Consider the following 10103-nt stretch of genomic DNA (forward strand, 5'->3'; position numbering starts at 1 on the left):
TCCGATTTGGATCTATTGAGATACATAATACATCCAATGAATATACATTTTTTTCTTGTAAAGATATATAATTAGCTTCCAATGCATTGTTTTCAATTTTGAGTCTGTCGAGATACATAATTAGTTCCCCGGTACATCCAATGAAGATACATAATTAGTTAAAATTTTATAAATGCTTTATAAAAATGAAAATTTATGTAAATATGATAACTTAAGGTGTGTATATTTATGTTATTTTTCCTTTTCAGAAAATTTTCCCAAATCTTTACCCCTTTCTAGGGGCCACAAGCCCACAATCATGGCTCATGGTGTCACTTGATGGGCCTCAATCAAAAAGCCCAAAATCCTTAATTAAGCCCACCCCAAAACAAGCCCAAAAAATCCCCTTTATTCCTACCATCTCCCCACTTTCTCCATTATCAACCTTCTTCCTCTTTTCCTACACTCCAAAATCCCACCATTATCATTAGGGTTTAAGACTTCCTACACTCTCTCTTCTTCTCATTATTATTGTTCTTCACCTCCTTAAACCCTAACAACAACAACCATAATGACAACCTTAAACCCTGTCGGCCCCAAAACAAAACACTTCCATAATCTTAGTCCTCCGCGTACAATTTACACTAAACCCATTTCTTGTCTTTCCTTTAGACCATTTTACCCTTCTTCATTCACCATCAAAGCTGCTGCTGCTTCTTCTTCTTCTTCTTCACAAAACCCTAAAATCCCAAAACCTATTATCCCTAAAATCCCTAATCAACAACCCCATAACCCATTTTCATTCTTGAAGCCAACACTCATTGCTACAATTACCGGAACTACCCTTTTGTTCGCAAGATTCTTCGTCTTCCCAAAACCCGCAATTTCATCTCCACCTGTAACTACGGAAGCTGATGTATTACAGCATGATTCTGATACAGTTTCAGTTTCAGAGGAGGAAAAGGAGAGGGAAATTGAAGAACGCTTGGTTAGGAATCCGAATGACGTGGAAGCGTTAAGGGGTTTAATGGAAATTAAGATAAAGAATAAGAAAATGATGGAGGCTATTAGTGTTATTGATAGGTTGATTGAACTAGAACCTAATGAGGTAGAATGGCCTTTGTTGAAGTCACATTTGTATGTAAACTTTGGTGAGGTTGAATTAGCGAAAGTTGGGTTTAATGAGATATTGAAAAAAGATCCTTTACGTGTTGAGGCTTATCATGGATTGGTAATGGCAGCAGCTTCACTTGAGGATGAATCGATAGAGGATTTAGAGGGGATTGAGAAGAAGCTTGAGGAGGGGATGAAATTGTGTAAGAAAGAGAATAAGAAGGATGATTTGAGGGATTTTAAGCTGTTGAAAGCGCAAATTCGAGTGATCCAAGGGAAGTATGATGAGGCATTGAAGGTTTATGGGGAGCTGGTTAAAGAGGAGCCGAGGGATTTTAGGCCGTATTTGTGTCAAGGGATTATATATACGTTGTTGAGGAAGAATAATGAGGCGGAGAAGTGTTTTGAGAAGTATAAGAGGCTTGTACCACAAGGGCATCCGTATGCTAGGTATTTCGATGAGAATATGATTGCAACAAAGGTTTTTGCACAGAGGGTGGAGAACGAGAAAGCTGGCTCGAAAAGTTGAGTGGAATAAGGCATTTTGTTTTTTTTGAGGTATGGTGGAAATTGTTTTGCTTTATCTGTTACTAGTTAGTCACATAATGGTTTTAGCTTACTAGATGTTTCAATTTAGTTTGTTTGGTTTGCATAGGTTTATTGTTATATGAGTTGTTGAGTATCAAGTAGGATCAAGAAACAAGAATTTATTTGTAAGTTGGAGGGGAATGGTGCTAAGGCTCTTTAATTTTCAAAAGATATATGAACGGCATGATATCGTAGTTCATTTAATCAAGCATTATATTGAGAATCATGCTTTGTGTTTTTTTCTTTAACTTTTGGAATTTCGACGATATGTGCTTGATATGAGCTGTCCTTTTCCAAAAGGAATGTGCTTGATAGGTGTTACGATTTTGATGTGGAAGAGACAGAGGTTACAGCGGAAATTTTGTTGCATAGAGTGTTATATATGTACAGAGCAGTTTGAGGAACATGTTCCTATTTTGTCCATTAACTGTTGAATGCTCAGTTGGTTGTTCTCGTGATTGCATCTGTGAATCTTATTCCATGGCTTTAGTGGACGTTTTTAATAGTTCGCCCCTGTTCTTCCTTTGCAATGATAACCAGTTTCAAAGCAAATCTAACCATTTTGTAGCTCTTGAGTTGTTTGATAAAACATGTTTCATACCGCCACATCCGATCCTAGCTTTCTGAAGTGCATTTACCGTTTTTAAATGTTTCTTGTTATGATAAGTTTGTGTTGGAGATAAACATGACCTATGATCTCTAGGTCAGATTTGGGATACTAATCCTTGAATAGATTTGAAACAAAACAAGGTTAGCGGGGTCAATTTGGGACGGGGCTAGGAATAATTGTAATTGCAGTTTTTTCCTGTAGTATGAGTTGGATGTTAATTCTTGATTAGGGATTACACTAGGTATGCTGTTGTTGTTGACTAGATGTGGTTTTGTGTGGATAGCCACCTGAAACATGTACTTTTTTAGTTCTTACTTTCTGCTGTGTTTTTGCTCGTTTCATATTGATGATTCCTTTGGCACAATCTAGCGGTTAGTTGAGTCTTGAGTCATAGTTGGTTTGTACTTGAATTTGGCACTGGCTGTAAATCTTGTTATAGCAGGCCTTCTGTTTGTCAGTTTAGGTTCTCCACTGGGTCTTAATCTTTTATTCATCTAGGTAGTTACAGCTTGAATCAGCTTAAGTGGAGTTTTGGGTTGTAGTGTTGTGGTGGGGTGGGGGGTTGTTCTAGTCTGTTGTATTACTGTTGGCTTGTGACAGCTGGATGTGAAATAATCATTGTCATGGCAGTTATGTAGATCATGATAGGGAAGGCCTTGATGATATTTCCGTTTTGCCCTCCTTTCACCTGTGCAGATCTCAATTGGTTCATCAAGTATCTGTTGCTTCCCACAAGCACACTAATACCTGTATCATACAACCACCTTTAAGAAGTGAGTTTTAATGTCTTTGCAGTTGGAACTAACATGATCCATGAATGCTAGGTCAGATTTGGTATAACATGATCCATGAATGCTTGGTCCGGTTTGGTATCCTAATCCTTGAATTGTTTTGAATGAAAACAAGGTTAGCTAGCACACTTTCATACGAGGTAAGGGATACTAGTCATTGTAGTAATTTACTGCAGTATGAGTTGGATGTTACTTCTTGATCAGTTATTGTGTTCATGACTAGATGTGGTTGTGTGGATAGCTAGCCACCACAAAATATGTAAAGTTGCTCCTTTGTGACCAGGAGGTCACTGGTTATAGCTGTGGAAACAACCCCTACAGAAATGTACAGTGAGGCTGTGTACAATAGACCCTTGTTGTCCAACCCTTCACCGGACACGTGCATAGCGGGAGATGTGGTTCACCGGCTGCTCTTTTTCATTAGTTCTTATTTTGTACGGTGTTTTTGCTTGTTCCATATTGTTGATCCCTTAGGCACAACTATGAGTCTTGAGTCATAGTTGGGTTGTAGCTCAATTTGGTGCCGACTGCATATCGTGATTTTTTGTTATAGCTAGCCTTGTGTTTGTCAGTTTATAGGTTCCTCGACTGGTTCTTGATCCGTTATTCATCTAGCTAAATAATGCTTGGATTAGTTTGAGTTGAGGTTGTGGGGTGGGTGGAGGGTCTTCTTGTTTGTTGCAGTCTGTAGTGTTACTTTAGCATTTGACAACCCCGGCAAGGGGGTCCAGGGAAGGGCCGAACCACAAAGGTCTATTTTAGGCAGCCTTACCTTGCGTTTTTGCAATAGGCTGTCAGTGACATCCCTTTACCAGTTACTCTGGGCTTTTGACAACTCAATGTGAAATAATTGTTGTCATGAAAGTTATGTAGTGATGGGGAGTGCATTGATGATATTTCCCTTCTGTGCTCCTTTAATCCCTTTGTGAGCATCTCGACCAATTCATCAAGTATCTGCTGCATCTCACCAGCAAAAGTTTCAGATAACTTTTAGCAATATGGTTTTTGGGGATATAGAGAAAGATACGAAAACTTTATTACATCTTTATTTAAATTTCAAAAATTAAGGTTTAGAATTTGAATTCTTGAAAGTGGAGATATATCAAGGGTTCTTGATATTAGCGAAAGTAGTATTGAATACTATTAGTTCCGGGTTTACGGGTTTAGATGAACTCAATAATTTGTCTTATATCACGTATTCGTGTAAAGAAATTCATTTAATATGTATGAATATTAAGTTGTGAACTCAATAACTACGATGATGAGTTTGGCAACAAATTCGAAGGCCGTTTGCATATGAAAAATATACGTAGAAACACACCCCGAACACAACGGCTGGTCTTGAATTTTTGGTTAAATTTTTTGTTGAAAGAAATAGTTCTCGCTTCAAAAAAATTCCGTGGGTAAAGTTGCATATCAGGGATAAGTTGTGAATATGAATTACTTTTACCTGTCATTAAGAGATCGTTTAGTAGAGCGTATAAGAATAATACTGAATAGAGTTGTATTAATAATGTTTGTATTAGTTATGCTGTAATTGGTAATGCAGACAATATTTCTTACGCACTGTTTGATTTGATGTACTAAAAATAAAATATAAAATATAATTTTTATCAAATAGTATTATTTATTAAAATATCCTTTATTAGCATTATATACTCCCTTTCTTTTGTCAAAAATTAAAATTATGCTTACTTATGTGAAACAGCCTCTCTAGTAGGTAGTGGGATGATTTGTGTTCACTCTGTCCCCAGACTTTGCTGTGTAGACTAGGTATTTTTTGGTTGTTGTTATTTGATAATAACATGCAGTATCATATGCTAAAGATTTCTTCTTTAGCCATTTCGGGTAGATGGCCACAGTGGAAGTCTATTGGGAGCAACCGTAGCTGTTGTAAATCAACAGCCACAATTTGAGGTTTCATCAATTAATTTCACTCCGTTTAAATGAACAATTCCGACAATAAAACCGGCGAACTTTTCATCGGAAAAAGACAAAGAAATCGGAAAAAGAAGAATCAAACAGAGTCAAAATTTGAGCAAATTACAATATTGAATTTTCTTTGACATAAAAAATTCAAAAGATAGGCTACTCTACAACAATTTTAAAATATTTATAAGATTCAATTTCTAGTGAAATGAGCATACTTTTGGGACAAAAACGGAAAAGGAATTGGGAAAAATTTGAGGAGCAAATTCGTCATTTAATAAGGTAATGTATGTATTGAAAGCTTTGTATTACTAATACATAAAAAAATGATGGTATTAGTTATGCATAACATAATACACAGTAGAGTACATTAGTTATACATAAGTTGAAAAGAACTACTAAATAAGGTATTAATAATACATAGAGCTAATGCATGCATTATTTTTTTAATCACATTTTACCAAACGATCCCTAAAAGTTTGAAATATTTCAAGACAGTGAATCTACTCAATTTTTTTTAATCATATTTTACCAAACGATCCCTAAAAGTTTGAAATATTTCAAGACAGTGAATCTACTCAATTGACCACAAATTTTAGCTACTCAATTCAGTTCGATTATGACCATCATCAAATTGTAATTTCAAATTTTGATTTGTGAATCATCCTAACTCAGATCCATTTTGTGTTCATTTTAATCATTTTTATTATTTTGATTTGATTCTAACCTCTCTAAGTTGATACTCGATAAATTAATAAATTTCTAAGATAATATTGTTTTCCGATTCCGACTTGAGCCATTGGAAAAATTATCGATTTTGAAAGATAATAAGATAATATATTTTTAAAGACCCCTATATAAATATGTGGTCCTATTAGTATTCTAAATCACTAATTCTTTAAAATTATAAAAATATCTAAGACAATTTGGTAAATATGATTATAGTGTTTTTGTTATGTGTTAAACTTTAAGTTGAAGCTCATTTTTAACTTTTTTTATTGCATCCAAAAGTTTCGGTGTTTTCTTCTTGAGCTGCATCAAAAAATTGTTAAGAGTTCTAAACACGATAAGTGATTCCTTATGCATAACTGGTTCCAAAAGGTATTACATCCTCGTCAACTTCATCATCAATATTATTATAGTATCCACAATTTCTTATAAGCTCTAGATTGCTGAACATGTATCATTTCACTCAGAGAATCTAACAAGTTATTAACATTTATTTTATTATAGTAACTGAGATCATTAATCATGAAATCAAATTCATGAATGTCGTTTTTATAAGTGGATTCATTTAAATTGTTTAAGACACAATGGATTTTATAATATCGATACAATGCACTTTACATATAACAAATTTATTTTTTTACATTAATTCAATAAATATGATACATAAATTGATAAGATATAATGATTATGATCTAATTAAAATTAATCTTTATTTTATCTCAAAAATACTTTTTAAATTAATAAATATTAATTTATTAAATAATACTTTTATAAATTAATAATATTTTATAACCTTAATAATATTAATTTAGTGAGATTTTCCTGTATTTAGAAATAAAGATAGTAGCAGCAAGCAACAAAGAAAAAGGCAAGTCTAACAATAAGTAACAACTACCTCGTTTACCACCAGAGTTGGCATAGTGATTCATCGCTATGTCCCTTAAGCAAGAGGTCGGGGGTTTGATCCCCGCCTCTGGCGAATGGAGCAAACTCTGTGGACAGTTTCCTATCGCAAAATACGCTGACCGAGGAACGAAGAATTAGTTTCACAGCTGCCGGCTGTGGGGATACCTTGGGCAACCAAAAAAAAAAAAATAACTACCTCGTTATACCGTATTAGGTAGTAGTCTAAAATTGGGCTTAAGTTATGGGCTATATTATAGTCATATAACTTTGTACTTTATTTTTCTTTTTTGAAAAAATTACATATACATACACAAGGTAACATTACCTTATTACATAAAATTTCTTATTGAAAAAGAAATTATAAAATCTTAAAGTAATTACTTAAATTCCTTAAATTCACTCTTTCTCTCTCATCCCCCTCATACATATCAAAATACCATATTTTGCTCCTATTTTATTGTACCAATTTTTGCTCCATATATGTGCTCCTTTATTTATGCCTACAATCAAGCTAATGTAATATTACAATAACACTTGAATATTCAAAACACGATTGATGTACACTTTCAATTCACGTAATAAAGGAAATTGAATCATTATTTTTCTTTATTATCGTGTTGCCAATGTAATGTTACAGTAACACTAATTTTTTCTTAAAATTATTGTAATCTTGTAGATAATCAATGTATAAGGTGAATATTTTATATGTATAGTGTGATATTATACATTTTGGAAGATTATATTTTAATGTATACATTATAATATATCAGACGTTATACATTAGTTATTTTGGAAGACTAATGTATAATATAATTTTTCTGCTATATATTTCATCATTTTATACATTAAGAAGTTCTTATTACATTTAAGAGGCATTTTATGTATTATTTGGTATTGTACAATTAGAAAGTATTATTATTGTATAAGGTTACAGTATAACTTCTGATAAGGATACAGGAGTATACATGTTTAATGTTAATACTTAAATGTATAGAATGACATTATACATTACTACAGATTACTTTTTAAATGTATAATATGCCACATACATGTGCAACTATTGTATAATGTTATCTTTAATACGTATCAGTTTGCTGCTATCTTTTTCTCTCTCTTAATTTGAGTCTGTTTTTATTTTTTCAGGGGATAAAATACTATATTGACAAATTCCAAAAATTATTTCTTCAACTTCATGTAAATCTTCACTCCATTGTCATTCATTATGATAATTAGAGAAGAATTATCTTCAACAATGTATTTTACTTCAATTTTTTACGAACTTCGTCAATATACAATTCCATAGCGATCGTAGCAATCAATTTCAAGAAGGTTATACTTACCAAAATAATAATTGCGTCACTTTTGTAGGATTGATAAATAATTTTTGACTCCCAAATACCTAAATGACGAAACAATATAGGGATGTTCATATTGATATTTTTGAGAATTGAAGAAAGCAGTTGATGACCCTTTTTTTTCCAGAATATAATTCAATAAAGAAGAAAATTTACTATGATGTTTTATATTTTTTTTTAATTTGAATTTCAGTTACTATATTTAATCATACATCACATAATGATAGGTAATTAATGACGTTCATTAAGGAACAGAAAGATAGTATCAATTTTTTCTTTCCATAAATATAGGCTAATCAGTTTTCTCATACATTCTAGCAATGTATGAGGGACGACCTAATGTATAAGTATATTTCTCAATTTCGAGAAAGAGAAAGGCAACCGGAATTTTAAGTAATTACTTTCACTATGAAAGGGATTTATGTGGTTTATACTTTTTTTTTATTTCTCTCCTGATGTGTAATATTCATATTGGAGTACCACTAATTTAGATTAATATTAAAAAGTCTCACAAAGTATAAAATACTTTCTATAAAAATAATTTTATATTTAAAATTTAAATTTAAAATTTCTGATTAAGGATTGAGAAATACTCCCCACTCTATTATAACTTTATTTTTTACGTACAACAATATGATTTAATATAATCATACGAATATTTATAACTTGTTTTGACAACCATTTTGAAAATAATTTCTTTATTTATCAATCACACCATGTAAATTGGGGCTTTGAGCTGTAGGTGACAAAAGAGTTTTAAAATGAGGTATAGGTGACACAAGTCTTAATTATTGAGTAAAGGTGACAATTACTTTATTATGGATTAAGAAAGTTTGATAAGTTTGATAATAGCCCAGAAGTTTTTAAATTTACACTTTGATCTAAATATTTACCTAATATAACAAAAAATGGAGGAAAAAAGGGCGTCTCTCTCTCTCTTCTCATCCATCGTTGCTTTCCCTCTCTTAGCGATTTTTGTTGTTCATTGTTGTTGCTGCTTTATTCATCATCTTATGCTTCATTATCATCATCTTCTACTTCATTATCATCTTCATCTTCTTCTTGTTAACCATTGTCGTTGTTGTTGTCACCGCTACTGTTGCTATTTGACCAATTTCTTAGGTCAAATCGTACATCACTTTCCACTTTGGCATTACTTCATAGGAGACTTTAGTACGTCAAATTATAATTTTTAGTTGAATTTGTCATCTGGGTAACTACTATTGTGTTGTTTTTTCAACTATAGATAACATGCGAACATGAATGCAATATAAGAGTCATCTGTTTAAACAGATCTATTTTAAAGGAAGACTCATATGTTGGATTCATATTTATGGTTCTATAGTGCCGTAACATGAATTGAAAAGATGGATCATCTGTTGCAACATATGGCCCATCTGTTGCAACAGATTAGTTATCTAGTGCAATATGATAAAAATTTATTGCAACAGATTAGTAACCTGTTGTAATAGAACCTGAAATCGATTCCAACAGTCGTGTTGTCTGTTGCAATAGGGTAAATATCTGTTGCAACAGAACCTAAACTCGATCCAACAAACGATAAATATCTGTTGCAAAAAATTAGTAACCTGTTTCGATAGAGCTTGACTTCGATTCCAACAGATCATCGTCTGTTGAAAGTCTGTTGTAATATATGATTCACCTGTTACAACAGATAACTCATCTGTTGAAATCAGCTTCAGGAGTGTGACATGAATCCCAACAGGTAAGTAATCTATTGCGACTGATTACACATCTGTTGGGATTCATTTACGGTACTATGAAATCACTATTAACTTTTTTTTTAACAAATGACTTTATTTAGGTACCATTAAAGGAGAGATCAATAACAATAGGGGTAAATTGTCGTAGTCAATGGATCAAGAAGAGCAATAGATATGTATGGCGGTGAAACGAGGGTAAAATGCTATAGACGAGAGCTATGATAGTCCAAAGTGATGTTTCGTATGATGATTTTTTGAACTTAATCATCAGTTATTGTGGACTGAATTGTCAATCGAAAGAACTCATCATCAGCTACATACACAACTCCTTTGAAAATCAGAGGATACTACCTTTCAAGATAACCGATCAGGTTCGGTT

The 10103-nt window shown here is 32.7% G+C and overlaps 1 protein-coding gene across 1 annotated transcript; it reads left to right on the plus strand.

Annotated features, from left to right (window-relative positions):
* The first annotated feature begins 402 nt into the window (after window positions 1-402).
* On the plus strand, window positions 403-1906 carry LOC107843019 (protein SLOW GREEN 1, chloroplastic). The gene has a single exon (XM_016687144.2). The coding sequence runs from the start codon at window positions 551-553 to the stop codon at window positions 1619-1621; it is 1071 nt and encodes a 356-aa protein (XP_016542630.2). The 5' UTR covers window positions 403-550; the 3' UTR covers window positions 1622-1906.
* The last annotated feature ends 8197 nt before the right edge of the window (window positions 1907-10103 follow it).

This window comes from Capsicum annuum, chromosome 9, assembly GCF_002878395.1.
Source record: "Capsicum annuum cultivar UCD-10X-F1 chromosome 9, UCD10Xv1.1, whole genome shotgun sequence".
NCBI classification, from domain to species: Eukaryota; Viridiplantae; Streptophyta; class Magnoliopsida; order Solanales; family Solanaceae; genus Capsicum; species Capsicum annuum.